The sequence below is a fragment of the Ruditapes philippinarum genome, unplaced genomic scaffold (genome assembly GCF_026571515.1).
Source record: "Ruditapes philippinarum isolate M1 unplaced genomic scaffold, ASM2657151v2 ctg762_1_1_1_1, whole genome shotgun sequence".
NCBI lineage: Eukaryota > Metazoa > Mollusca > Bivalvia > Venerida > Veneridae > Ruditapes > Ruditapes philippinarum.
Window position 1 is genome coordinate 106,909 of NW_026856516.1, and position 15,774 is coordinate 122,682.

The following is a 15,774-nucleotide window of genomic DNA, read 5'->3' on the forward strand; positions in this document are numbered from 1 at the left end:
ACCAGCCTGCGCATCTGCGCAGTCTGATCAGGATCCATGCCGTTTGCTATCAGTTTCTCTACTTATAATAGGGTTGGTAAGCGAACAGCATGGATCCTGATCAGACTGCGCGGATGCGCAGGCTGATCTGGATCCATGCTGGTCGCAAAAGCATTACGTTGGGTTTTGTTATGACACGGCTCAATTATCATATCTCTTCTCTCTTCCTGACAAATTCTGTCTACATTTTAGTATTATACTTCGGTTTTCTCCTCTACATCTTCAAAAATTAATAGTTTTATTTTAATGTTTAAAGAATATGTGCTGGATATGAAACATAAATTTAATAAACACTCATTAGTTAACAGTTTTAATTTGATTTTATGATGAATTTTTACAAATATACGGATAACAAAAAAAATTTACTTCTTTAGATGCTTTAGTTTTACATCATATCAACACAGTATAGGAAAGATCTCAATTGCCCTTTGTGCATCATTTCAGGCACACACAGGCACCCCAAGTAGAACCACCTAATTTGACCATCGTAATCAATATAAAATTGGTAAAATTACAGAACACAATTTATGATTTTTGAGAACTTTCAAACATACTATCTTTCAGAACTATAGTCTATACCCTTTTTATATCAATCATTACTCCAAATATCAATTTTGGTATTTTCAAAATAAACCCTTGCCAAGCACTGAAAATCTAAAATCTTTCATAAACCATGAGCACTTTCAAATTGATTATTAACTGACAAAAAACAAAAACAAATAAAACCCAAACTTGGCAGCAAGTCTTTTCTCTCTAGCTTACTAGATACCTGGGTTGTGATAGTTAAATGAATAATAAATCTGTCACATGATTCAAAGCATTAGATGAATGAATGTTAACATGATGAATATAGAGAAAATTGCTTTGTTTACATGGGTCTAACATATATACAGTACTTTAGTCATATGTAATCAGCAAGTAATACTGAAGATTCAGTGCCAGTACTTATCACATTTTTTTACTCTCAATATATTTTTGGCAATAACTATCTTCTACATTTACCAACATCGTTAAAATTTAAAAATGTCAGAAGATCTTTAAAAAGCCCTGTATTAATAATGACTTCCGTCACTTTATATGCAGTCTTATTTGAGTATTAAATTCCTGAAAGCTCCTGTCCATGAATGTGCAGTTGCATTTAAGACATTACACTTAATAAATGCCAATAAACTTTCAGAAAAAGGTTGTTGCACCCCAAGACATGAACATTTCCTAACTGAATTAAGCGGGCAGACTATATATATACATGACAGGCCATTAATGGGGGAGTCAGACAATTTCAACAAAGCACTTAAAATTTCTTTTACACACATAAGACGAAATGAAACACACAAAAATTATTCAACTACTGCTTGCAGCATATATCAAAAGAAGGCTTCAGAGCAAGAAGTGTGTAATTTATACCTTACAGGTCTTCAAATAAACTCCCTTGTTTGCCTTTTGCCTCGATGCAAAGAAACCCCTGGTAACTAAAACATCTACAAACTGTAAAAACATAAAATTGTACACCTTAATGAAGCGCTATGGACCCTTTAGTATACACTTAAGTTCACGACTTCACGCTACATGTCACATAATCACTTATGGGTATTTATTTAATTTCAAAACCAAATCATTTGATTAACAAGAAGTTCAGACTTTCACCATTTTTCAGAAATCAGGATTTCCATTTTTTTTTACAGAATTAAAATATCAAATTATCAACAAAGCTTTCAAAGAAGCAACAAAATATTTTACACAAAAACCTTGTTTGAAATTATTATCATTAAAAAACAAAACAAAACTTTCCCAATAGATTTTGACATTTATAATGCATGAATTATTTTTTTAAGTTTTTTTTTTTCTTAAAAAAAAAAAAAAGAAAGAAGAAAAATGTAATTATATAACATGAACACAATGACAGTGGATGATTTGATATTGCAAGTTTGATGAGTTCAGTACATGGATGAAACATAAAGATTAAGAGCCATCTTTATGCTCGGATGAAACATAAAAAGTTAAGAGCCATCCTTATCATCGTCGTCGTTATGATTATGCCATGTCAGTCTTTCCTCGTAGAATGCAATCACTATCTGGGGACATTTCACGTTAGCTTGTCGTGCAGGTACAAGGTCCGCCTCATCGCTGTCTTTCCTGCAATATTTTACAAAACTATCAACAATCAGAGAAACTTCAACTTTGGTGTTTTCCCAAGTAGCAAAGTCAAAATGTGTTTTTTATTGTCCAATAGCAGTGATATTTTCCCCCTTATAATAAATTTTAAAGGTTTTGTTTATATGTTTGATTGGGTTTTATGTCACACAGACACAGTATAGGTCATATGGCGACTTTCCAGCTTAACTGGACTGGAGGAAGACCTCAGGTGCCCTTCCGTGCATTATTTCAGGCACAAGGGGCACCCGGAGTAGAACCACCGACATTCCATAAGCTAGCTGGATAGCTTCCTCAAATGAAAGAATCCAAAGTCCCTGTTGGGATTCGAACCCACAGCGGTGAGGGGCAAGTGGTTTGCAGTCAGTGACCTTAACCATTCAGGCCACGTACACCCCAAAAAATTTAAGTGGTACCAAATAACAGTCACATTCACAGTCAACAATCCTTCACAATTTTCATAATGGGTTCGATGGACCGGTTAGGTTAATGCTAGATTTTCAATCATATTTAAATTTGGTAGGCAGTTATATAAAATGTGCTAAAGGATTTTGTGCTAGCACTAACCAGTTTAATTCATAACAGTCAAACTTGTGTTTTTTTTCCCCCCACATAGAATATTAAACTCCAAGTTGCAAGGAAATATCATTGCCTCACTCAGTAATCAAACACTTGAAGCATTGGCCTATTTGTTTAAAGTGTCTGACTCAACAACTGAGTTTAAGTGACAACATTTCCTAGTATATTATAACCAAACTACTGCTGACTTCGAGGAAGCACTAAACAAAGCCTAAAAAAAAACCTTTTCATCATAATAAATTTAGATCGTCCCATTTAATAAAAACGTATCACTGGCCATGTCATTAAAAAACACGTAACGAACCATTTCATTAAAAACATGAGTTCTCCCGAGCTGTCAGTTGCACCAATTATTCTTTCTGGTTGTAAACCTCTGTCAAATCCCCTTGGCTTATTATCATCTTCCTGAAAACATGACCAAGCAATCTATATAAAACCCTGGACATTGTCAACACAATTCTAATTCTTAGCACAATAAGCCCATATGGTTTTATTGCACTAAGAAGAACTAGTACATGAATGACATGAAAATCAATCATAAATGCTATAAACATGATACGAATGCAGTGGTTTTTAGCACTTACTTTGGAAGAGGCCTTAGCTTCATAGCCTCCTGTTTTTGGGGAAAAAATATCTCCAAGGAGTAAAAAGCTTGTGCATTATGCTCAGATTTTTGGGAAACCTGCCCAATATGAAAGAAAATTTCCATTGGAAACAGGCCTTTTGTAGGCCTCTGTTACATAAGCCATGATAAGGTGAAAAATCACTGCAGTGTTATAGATGCATCAAATATACAGTAAAATATTAAATGTTCAATATGATACTTTAATCTTTGTACACAGAGCTAGATAAAGGACAAATTTTCCCTTTCTTCCTTTAATTTATAACAGAAAATTAAATGCCATGTTGTTTTTTTCCCCAATAACTATTTTCTGGTTTCATATTTTGTTTGTTTGTTTGATTGGGTTTTACGTCACACCAAAACAGTATAGGTCATTTGGCAACGTTCCAGCTTTACTGGACTGGAGGAAGACCTCAGGGTGCCCTTCCGTGCACTATTTTAGGCATTAACACCTGAGTAGAACCACTGACATTCCATAAGCTAGCTGGATAGTTTCCTCACATGAAAGAATCCAATGTCCAGGTCGGGATTCAAACCCACAGCGGTGAGGGGCAAGTGGTCTGAAGTCAATGACCTAAACCACTCGGCCACGGACGCCTGGTTTCATAAAGTAGCATTTTAAGTTGCCAAATGGCATTCTACTTAAGACATAGACATTTAAATAAACTTGAAGTGAAGTGGATTAGATAAGACTGTTTAATAAAGAAACTTGGTGTCAATTATAAACAGTTAGTGAAGTATGATGAAACTACCTACTTATACATCAGAAATCATGACACCAATTTACTCTGTAAATGTAATAATACTGAATCCAGTGAGATTGTGATTTGTGAATGAGTAAAATAAAAATTCTGTTACAATATGAGGGGCTCTTTAAGCTTGTATTGAAATATTAGGAGTCCAACACCAAAATTAACATTTATCATTTTATAAAAATCATTACTTTATCCATGAAAGGAACAGCATAGGAGATGTTTTGTACCAAAAAGAATGAAGGATGTATCTTATAGAATGCTATTGCAGTGTTTATTCTAGGATTCGAAAAAAAAAGGGGGGATTTTTGTCGAAAATGGAGAATTTATTACATTTGTTGATCTTTTTCCTTCTTTGTCTATGTAAAATTTTCCCCCTTCCTCTCAAAAAATAGGGGTGAATTCTCAAAAATATGGGTGAATCCCCCCATCGCCCCTCCTAGAATAGACACTGTATTGTAATGATCAAAGTTATGGTTGTCTGTGAAGAGACAGGCAAAATACCATCTCCAAATAACTGAACAAAAGCAATGTATGTCAACAGAATATACCAATCAATGTGAGGGTACGAAAAAAATAGCATCTTTTTCCCATGCAATTATTTTTTTTTTTAGCAAACTACCCATCTTTTTCCCATGCAATTATTTTTTTTTTAGCAAACTACCCATCTTTTTCCCATGCAATTATTTTTTTTTTTAGCAAACCACCCTTGTGCTGAAAACATGAATCTCGCTTAAAAAGCCCCTGCAATTTAGTAATTAACTGTGCATCAGTGAGTGTAATACTCACAACACCACCAGTTCTCACTTCTGCAACTTTCTTCTTCTTTCTCGATGACCCAGAGTCCACTTCTCCATTTGGCTTTCTTTTCTTTTCTGCCTCTTTCTTCTTTTTCTCTGTTCTACTCGTTTCATATTCTGCGATCAAGTCTGGACAGTCAAGGTTGGCTTCTGGTTCCCACGTATTTTCAGAACTGAAAATGAAGAAGAGGTGCATTCAGGTTATACATTGAAACCAATCCAACAGGCAAGATTACCAAACGATCATCAAAACAAGATTATCAAAACATATCTTATGATCTTCATATATGAAGTATTTTCTTAACACTGTTTTATTAATGTTCAGCTATCTTAGTTCCAAAAACTTTCTCTCACAGAAAACCTCGAGTTGTTTCCAAAGAATTTATATGAAGTAAAATAACTTTAGGAGTTATTTATATTGCCACTGGAATTACCTTTCTTACAAGATTCTCTAGGTATATAAGACATACATATATTCTTAATTATCTTTTGAAATTCTATACTTAGTGTTTTTTGTGTGGGTGCATAGAATAGATGCCATATATAAGCCTCTTCCACAGTGTCTATTCTACTCATATTTTTCAGAATTCCCTCTTATTTTTTCAGAGGCAGGGGGGAAAAAAGGATCAAAATGTAATAAAAACACACTTTTCAATAAAAATCCCCCTTGTTTTTCCAATCCTAGAATAGACACTGCTCCCAATTCACAATACTGTTGAGCAGCCCTATTTTTCAATATTTTGAAAATCCCAAAAATTGTGAGGATTTTGTCCAACCCACTAAATGTATTTTGTTTAATATCGCAGGGCTCACGCTGTCGGTCGCCATTTGCGATTATTTTATAAGATTGGCGATTATTTTTGCATTTTGGCTACAAAATCTGGCGATTATTTTTTACTTCCAACAGTGTTTATATAAGGTGTAAAAATCGATAATGAATGCAGTAGACCCAATTAACACCAGCGGGGTGCATTTAATTGAGTGTCAACTTTTAACCGGTCGCGTGCTGCTAACTATATTGCCCGAGGTGAAAAAATACATGCGAGATGTATAATTGTATAAGTACTTTAAAGATATTGTCCAGCATTTATAATAGCCATCAAATATCCGTCAATTAGCCACAAAAATCGTTTTAAAATTGATAAACTGGATATTGACTTACCCAAAATTTACCGTGAATTGCAGTAATTGCAAATTTTGATTTTTTTTGTTTTAAGCTACTTGACTAAATCGCCAGTGGAAAACAATGGTAAAATATTTAAAAAGTATTAACTTCCAAACAACTATTTGCACAACAACCAAAATTGTGAATATTTCTTCAGAAAACAGGAAAAATCCGATTGTCACATATTTTCGCGACACCGATAATTTTGATATTTATTTAAAGGTGAAATAAGCTATGTTCTGTTTAAAAATCTTTACTACTATGGCAGAAAATTTGTATTACATTGGTGATGATGATATTTTTCAGTAAATTATTCAGAAAAAAGGCTGCATTCTGTGAATGAGTTTGCAAACTTGTGTTATTTCTATAGGCTAATATGACCTAGATCTACTCCAGTTCTGTGTGAAATGTGGAAATTGACAGTGGTTATAGCTGACAAAATTTGATTAGAACAAAGATAACAGCATTATGTAAAGTTATAATGAATCTTTAATATTATTGTTATTATTATACTAATTATAACGTTTTTATTCTGTTCTATAATAACAATTAAAGTTGTGGTTCTATTTAAAAAAAGGTAGTTATCAATATACACAAATGTATCAGTTTATTTGAGAATCCTTATAAAACTAAAAAATTTTATATAATTATGTAATGTTTATTTAATCAACTGCTTATGTTGTTAATCGCTAATTCGTGAATAGTCCGCTGAACTTTTGCCTATTATTTTTTTAAGTTGAAATTATTGGCTATTATTTTATTTGAGCCAGTGTGAGCCCTGTATCCCCAATTTTCAATTCCAAATCCCCTGTTCAGAAATTCACTGGCAATTCTATGCCTTACAAACATTTACTATTTACTTACTCAGGATATCCCTTCCATTTAAGAAGATATTCTTTACGACCATTTTTGACTCGTACATCAACCACTTTCTCAACAGTGAACTCTTCCTCCGCCTCCTCTTCCTCGTCTATGGGATCATCTTCTGCGTGTTTTGACGACATATTTATCTGCAAATTACAGTGTACAGTAACTAATATGATCACAATCCAAATTATTTATAAGCATTACAGAATTTCAATGGGAAGAGTAAATTTTATATAGTCCCTTTAAGGGCTGATTACTTCTTATAAGTGTCCTGAGCTCTAACTGTACATGGTCAAATAAAAACAAAAATCAAACCCATTTCTTGTAAGGTTGTCATAGATAAAAAAAATTTTGAATCAATATATTGAAAGCAACAAGTTGAATATACAAATCAAATAGAGTACGGTTGAAACCATTAACTAGAAATGTGTCATCATGCCACGGATGCCCCCGCATGCAGCCAAAATTTCAGATGTTATTATATTTAGTTCCAAATTTGTTTGCACAAATTATTGTTTTCATTTTAAGTTCAAAGCCCTTAAAACTTTTCAATGTTAACACAAACCATTTTCATACAATGTTCAAAGCACTGAAATTATTCAGTCTTAACCTTTTGAAAATAGCATATTTCATATTTGTAGCCAAAATAATGGCTACATACATTTCCACAAAAGTATGAGTGCTGAATCTGAATGTTCAAAATTTTTTTCCAATATTCAAGAAAGATAAGTTTGTCCAAAATCATTGAACCACGACCAAATTCAAACTTAAACTGCCTATTCCTAAGATGTATCTATATTATTTTCAAAGTGAAAGGGACATAACTCTGCCAAAAAATCATCGAACCATGACCAAATTCCAACTTGACCTGCCCATTCATTTGACATATCCATATGTCAAATTTGAGTTGAATATGTAACACTGTTGGGTAGATAATGAACAGAAACTGTAAATTTCATATTTTTTTCAAAGTGAAAAGGGCATTACTCTGCCAAAAATTATTGAACCATCACCAAATTCGAACTTGACCTTGGCATTCCAAAAAAATATCCATATGTCAAATTTGAGTTGAATGTGTTGTACTGTTGGGGAGATAACAAACAGAAACTGAAAATTTCATATTATTTTCAAAGTAAAAGGAGCATTACTCTGCCAAAATCATCGAACCATGACCAAATTCAAACTTGACCTGTATTTTCTCATGACATATCCATATGTCAAATTTGAGTTGAATGTGTTGTACCGTTGGGGAGATAATGAACGGAAACTGAAAATTTCATATTATTTTCAAAGTAAAAGGGGCATAACTCTGCCAAAAATCATCGAATCATGACCAAATTCGAACTTGACCTGTATTTTCTCATGACATATCCATATGTCAAATTTGAGTTGAATGTGTTGTACCGTTGGGGAGATAATGAACGGAAACTGAAAATTTCATATTATTTTCAAAGTAAAAGGGGCATAACTCTGCCAAAAATCATCGAACCATGACCAAATTCGAACTTGACCTGTATTTTCTCATGACATATCCATATGTCAAATTTGAGTTGAATGTGTTGTACCGTTGGGGAGATAATGAACGGAAACTGAAAATTTCATATTATTTTCAAAGTAAAAGGGGCATAACTCTGCCAAAAATCATCGAACCATGACCAAATTCGAACTTGACCTGTATTTTCTCATGACATATCCATATGTCAAATTTGAGTTGAATATGTGCAACGGTTACTAAGATAATGAACGGAAACTGATGATGACGGAATGACAGAATGACGGAATGACGGAATGACGGAAGGACGGAAGGACGGAACAGGGTAACACTATATGCCCCGGCCATTACATGGCGGGGGCATAAAAAAGTGACATGTTATATGATCATACACATGTTTAATGTTAAAATTAGGCATTAAAACGGTTTCTTAAAAGTTGAATAATTTTTCCCAATTCATGCCCAAAATAGCTGAAAAGGGCCCTGTGCATGCTTGTTTTAGTCATCACAAATACAACATACTAAAAGGAAGTATGTTTTCTTATTACTCACTGACCTCTTTAAAAAAAAGATTGAGGGTTTAAGCATGCCAAGAAAGAGTAAGAAATGCTACTCTACCTTCTGACAAAATATAGACAAGATATAAAGACAGGAAGAACTTATCAGTATCAATTTTCATAACTATAAATTCATCTTGAATTAATTGATTATTGATACATCAATATCCTGATATTCAGTGACAGTTTTGTTTTGTTATGTTCATGTCAAATAAAGCATTAATATTTCCGCTTTTACATTCAAATAATTTGTTTGTTTTGGGTTTTGTTTTAGGAACTAAAATGGCAGATATATGCAATCAGTTAAAATTCTTGAATATTAGAAGAAATATTTTTTCTCTAGAATTTTAAACAAAATGGTGTTAATATTCAGTCAATGTAAGATCCTTATTATTATACAATAAAACTTTAACAATGTTCTAAATATTAAAATACAAGGAAGTTATTCTCCTGTTGCCTGTGTTGACAGGTATTTATTAGACAAAAGCTATCCAAATTAAGTTACCCATGTTAGAGTGCAGGACAAGTGGTTATATTGCAGGCATGAGTATTTGCAGCAGAACAATTTTGTAGCCCTGTTATGAATCTTTATATAATATATTATGTGAAAATATGTAAATCCAGTAAATCTTATTGTCTGTCTTCTCCAATTAACCATCTGTAAAGTATGTCAGCAAGGTGTGAACAATTCTACAGGTATTTAGAAAATTTTATTGCAAGCAAATGTGTGAAATTCCTGCATGAATAGGTTGTTAAATACTTTGCCATGGGCAAATTACCTAATATACCAGTCCTAGTCAGTCAATATTCTTGAATATCTCTCAGAGGTACAAGATAGATAAGATCAATACAGTAAACAGGATTTGGCTTATTAGTAAACAGCAGGGGTCAGTATTGACACTTGTAAGGCTATCTGATTTGTATAATGGGACATAGCCCCCCTAGTATAAATGGAAGATGGACTCGAAACCCTACACCTCAAAATTTTAGTGGACAAAACCCCACACCTTCAATTTTACAGAGACTGAGAGTGGACAGAACCCCACCACCTTTAATTATTGGGCAAGATTTGATGGAAGCTCTTGGAAACGAGCAATTTGAGATGATCAAACTACCCTTTTTCAGCACAAAATCAATCTATACATGATAAAACTAGAAATGTGTCATCATGCCACGGATGCCCCCGCATGCAGCCAAAATTTCAAATGTTATAATATTTAGTTCCAAATTTGTTTGCACAAATTATTTTTTTCATTCTAAGTTCAAAGCCCTTAAAACTTTTCAATGTTAACACAAACCATTTTTATACAATGTTCAAGGCACTGAAATTATTCAGTCTTAACCTTTTAAAAATAGCATATTGCATATTTGTAGCCAACATAATGGCTATATACATTTCCACAAAAAAGTGCTGAAACTGAAAGTTCAAAATTTTTCCAACATTCAGGAAAGATAAGTTTGTCTAAAATCATTGAACCACCACCAAATTCAAACTTAAACTGCTTATTCCTAAGATGTATCTATATTATTTTCAAAGTGAAAGGGACATAACTCTGCCAAAAAATCATCGAACCATGACCAAATTCCAACTTGACCTGCGCATTCCTTTGACATATCCATATGTCAATTTTGAGTTGAATATGTAATATGAATATGGGTTGATAATGAACAGAAACTGTAAATTTCATATCATTTTCAAAGTGAAAGGGGCATTACTCTGCCAAAAATCATTGAACCATGACCAGATTCGAACTTGGTCTGCGCATTCCAAAAACATATCCATATGTCAAATTTGAGTTGAATGTGTAATATTGTTGGGGACATAATAAACGGAAACTGAAAATTTCATATTATTTTTAAAGTGAAAGGGGCATAACTCTGCCAAAAATCATCGAACCATGACCAAATTTGAAATTGACCTGCGCATTCCTTTGACGTATCAATATGTCAAATTTGAGTTGAATGTTTAATACTTTTGGGGAGATAATAAACGGAAACTGAAAATTTCATATTATTTTCAAAGTAAAAGGGGCATAACTCTGCCAAAAATCATCGAACCATGACCAAATTTGAACTTGACCTGCGCATTCCTTTGACGTATCGATATGTCAAGTTTGAGCTAAATGTGTTGTAAGATTGGGGAGATAATGAATGGAAACTGAAAATTTCATATTATTTTCAAAGTGAAAGGGGCATAACTCTGCCAAAAATCATTGAACCATGACCAAATTTGAACTTGACCTGCGCATTCCTTTGACTTATCCATATGTCAAGTTTGAGTTGAATGTGCTGTACCATTGGGGAGTTAATGAATGGAAACTGAAAATTTCATATTATTTTCAAAGTAAAAGGGGCATAACTCTGCCAAAAATCATCGAACCATGACCAATTTCGAACTTGACCTGTATTTTCTCATGACATATCCATATGTCAATTTTGAATTGAATGTTTTGAACCGTTTGGGAGATAATGAACGGAAACTGAAAATTTCATATTATTTTCGTAATAAAAGGGGCATAACTCTGCCAAAAATCATCGAACCATGACCAATTTCGAACTTGACCTGTATTTTCTCATGACATATCCATATGTCAAATTTGAGTTCAATATGTGCAAGGGTTATTAAGATAATGAACGGAAACTGATGATGACGGAAGGACGGAATGATGGAACAGGGTAACACTATATGCCCCTGCCATTATATGGCGGGGGCATAAAAATGCTTCAGTTTAAATCCTATTCTATGACTTTATTGATAACCCAGGTATTTCTGGTTTCAGCGGGCAGCATGAAATACCCAAATATTGCCCAAAATATAAAAAAAACAAGCAATTATCATAGTATTGCAAGCAATCCATAAGTCCCCTACCGGTTAGAACCCCAGCAACATTCTGAAGGGCCATTAATTGGCAATTCATTTATGGACTGAAGGACACTCTACAGTTATTTTTTTAAACATCCCTGTTATCAAAATATAACATTTTTAAAAGCAAAATTTTTAAAAAGGAGATAACTCTTGAAATAAAGATGCAAGATGTCATACATGATGTGAGTGTAACAAAGAACAATTTTAAAAGAACAAATAAGAAAAATTAAAAGTTTAAGGAGGAGATAATTCTGGAAATATGGATGCTAGATTTATAAACCTTGTCATATTATTATGATGTGGGAGTTTGAAGAAAATCCTATCATGATTGAAGAAGTTGGAGTAAAAATTACCAATTTCTCGAAAAAAAGTCTAAGTTCAAAAGGGGCATAATTCTGGAAATAGTCTTGCTAGAGTATTGAACTTTCTCACAAATGTTGAGTGATAATAAGAAACATATATATGAAGTTTGAAGTAGATACATTCAGAAAAAAAGAAGTTATTAAAAAAACAATATTTTTTTCATGAAAATTTTAAGTTCAAGGGAGGTAATTCTGATAAATTTTGTGCTAGAGTTGTAAACTTTGTCACATATGATGTGGTTGATGACTAGCAACTTATATTTAAAGTTAGAAGAGAATACCTTAAGAAATAAAGAACTTATAGTGAAAAAACTTATAAAAAAGGAATCAGAAATCTTGAAATTCAGTCCATTTGTTGCCATAGCAACCAGAATTTTCAATATAGGAAGATAAGAAAAGGATGTGCATAATTTCCAGACTGCCATCTACCCATATGTCAAGTTTCATAAAAATATTTAAATATTTTCAGTACTTTTTGCGTTATCGCGGGATCCAGGTTATGTGTAAAATTTGCCATATTTTCAGTCTATTTATTGCCATAGCAACCAGAATTTTCAACATAGGAAGAAAAGAAAAAGACGTGCATAATCTCCATACTGCCATCTATCCATATATCAAGTTTCATAAAAATATTTTCAGTACTTTTTGCGTTATCGCGGAATCCAGTTTTGTGGATGGACGGACGGAGGGTAAACCTAAAGTCCCCTCCGGTAAACCGGTAGGGGTCTGAAAATTAATATTTGATACCAAAAAATTTAATGTTGTTTTTATTAAGAATACAATATATACTTTCACTAAGATATAACCAATCATACCCAAATATACATTTTCCTATCATTGTGTTTTGACCAAAAATATAGATATAAGATATAAATGTAAAATGGCCAAATATACTCCATTAAAAGGTGTTAAATTAAAAAAAAATATGATGGACACTTGTATGAAATTACAACAAAATTATACCCTAACAATTTAAATGTAGACAACAAATATTATCATATCTTTAACTTAGATTGCAAGTAGAGGTGCAACGATACCTTTCGATGCATCGAAAACCGGTTTTATGAGCGCCGATTCGATTCCCGATACCAACTGTAACATTTTCGATTCGATTCCCCACCCACAAATAAACATGGAAAAAAGTGAGAGTTTTAGTCTTTCCCTTCGCGCTTCATCACGTTACATACGATTGGCCAGTTAAAACTCGGTCATCCAATCAGTGGGAGCGTAATGTTTTATTTTCGGCAAACAAGTCAAAATGGCTACCAACATCAATGTTGATAAAATAAAATTAAAAAATCCTCCAAAAAATTAAAATCAAAAGTTTGGGAACATTTTGGGTTTCAGGAAGGCCAGGACACGGATAAAGCTACTTGCAAAATATGCTTTACGGACGTGTCATATCCAAAGTCCTGCAGTACGTCATATGAAACGAAAACACGATCATGGATGTGGACTTGTTTTGTAAGCTCAATACGTGTCCTGGCCTTCCCGAAATAAGTTTGATTTGTACTACAGTAAGTAGGCATATTTGGAATTGATGATTATTTCTTTAGTCAAGTGTGAAAAAAGTGATAATTTCATGAATTTCATTTTTTCTGTATTGTTTACTAGACTAAGAAGTATTGTGTGACAACACTGGCATTAGGATTGATTATTCATTTTACATATTATGGGAATTAATTTATAGACAGAATATCTGAATATTCATTTTACATATTATGGGAATTATAAACAGAATATCTCAATATCAGTTCTGACAACCTTGTGAAACTTTGTTCATTATTATTTACTTTACAATTTACATACTTTGTTAAATTTCCAGTCAGTAGTCAGCAGAAGGTATCTGTGATAGTCATGTTACTGAGATTAATGATTATTTGCCTGATTAAAATTATTTTCCAAATAGACAAAAGCTTTTTATTCTCATAAACACAATTATTAAGTCAAATAAGTTTATATAATAGTTATATTACAACAGAAAAGCAAAGCACTAGGTTGAAGGCCACTCACTTTTGGAACAGACAAGCAGAATTATATACCAAAGTTAAATTAGTAATCAAAAAAGTATCGAATCGAAAAAAATCGAATCGAAGTGTCTAAAATCGAAATCGAATCGAATCGAACATTTGGTGTATCGTTGCAGCCCTAATTGCAAGTATCTATATATATATTAATTAATGAATCTAGATCAGCAACTGTCACAAGTTTATTTTCTTACAAAATCTCAATGAATGAATGTTACAGCCGGCTTAGTCAAGTTATTTTATAAAAAATAATTTATTTTCTCATTATAAAAATATATATATTAAGCAAACAAAGATGAATATTACTATATTTGCCTTTTATTTGGGTGTATCTATTTGGGTATAGTTGGGTACTTCGTGCAGGTTGATTTGTGCCGCCGGTTTCCGTAGCCAAATATCCCCATAAATACCCCTTTGAATTAATTTCATTCAACGACGGCCATCTCCAATTATTTGCAACTTTTGCTTTGTTTCTCTAGGTCTTTGGAATTTTGGCTCGCGGGCAGAAACTTCATGATGAGAATTATTTTTGTTTTGTTTATTACCGAAGTTCAAACTTGCCGGTCACTTGTTTTCTATAATCTGATTTGACAATCACAACTTGTCCGAAAATCAGAAGCGTTGATTCATACCAAGGTGCGTGATGCACACATTCGCTTTGCGAACGTTCATAATGCACAAAATGACTTTTTTAATTTAACGAAACGGAAAAAAACATCACCTGTTTATTAAATCAAATGGGCAAGAGTTGTTTCAGGTCTCACTGGAGGAAAGAGGCCACCTATACCCCCTAGAAATCTCAACAGATTTACGCGATTACAAAAATGATCCTGGAGACTGGCTGAAATCTGGAACTTCTGGACTATTCCGGAAAACTTTCACCCATGTATTTATATGACTAGTGTGCGTCAGTGCAAGAAAATTTAAAAGGGAAATGTACAGGAGAAAAAAAATAATACAAAAATGTATAAAATTTGTGAGAAAAAAGTTGATTGTGTTAATAAAAAAGACAAGATGTAAATTTAAAGTTTTTAAATTACAACATAATGCTTAACTGAACTGTATTAAAGGTTTATGAATAATAAAAAATAGAAATGACACCATAATTTGACACTTATTTTCTTTATTATTTAACATGGCACGGTGACAACAGTATTAAGTAGGCTTTAAAATACCGGTATAGTACGAATCGATTCATGCACGAATCCTCAAGATTACTCTTTACTATATTACAGATTTAATGCATAACCACATTAAATCCCCAAATATTAAACATCAAAGGGATTAAAATGTTTCACACAACTTTGTCTATAAAATCATACACCTAGGTAAAACAATTGCTCATCTAAAGTTATTTACCAGTTTTGTTCTGTATCTTTCTTTGACTAACCGGTGCGAATAAAAGAACTTTGTTGCGCATGTATATTAATATCCGGGCGCTTTGTATTATAATTGACGCGGGAAATAGTTCGGGAATTTCCGTAACAATAAATTA

General features: G+C 32.9%; 1 protein-coding gene across 2 annotated transcripts; it reads right to left on the reverse strand.

Moving 5' to 3' along the window:
- Positions 1-490: 490 nt before the first annotated feature.
- Positions 491-15,746, reverse strand: LOC132746834 (chromobox protein homolog 1-like). Of its 2 annotated transcripts, none has more exons than XM_060736097.1 (5): positions 15,639-15,746; positions 6,973-7,118; positions 4,951-5,116; positions 3,074-3,174; positions 491-2,172 (listed from the first exon to the last, which is right to left on the reverse strand). In XM_060736097.1, the coding sequence occupies exons 2-5, from the start codon at positions 7,110-7,112 to the stop codon at positions 2,037-2,039; spliced, it is 543 nt and encodes a 180-aa protein (XP_060592080.1). In that variant the 5' UTR covers positions 7,113-7,118; positions 15,639-15,746; the 3' UTR covers positions 491-2,036. The 2 variants fall into 2 exon arrangements, with proteins under 2 accessions (XP_060592080.1, XP_060592079.1); XM_060736096.1 differs by having other exon boundaries at positions 4,933-5,116; positions 15,639-15,745.
- Positions 15,747-15,774: the final 28 nt, after the last annotated feature.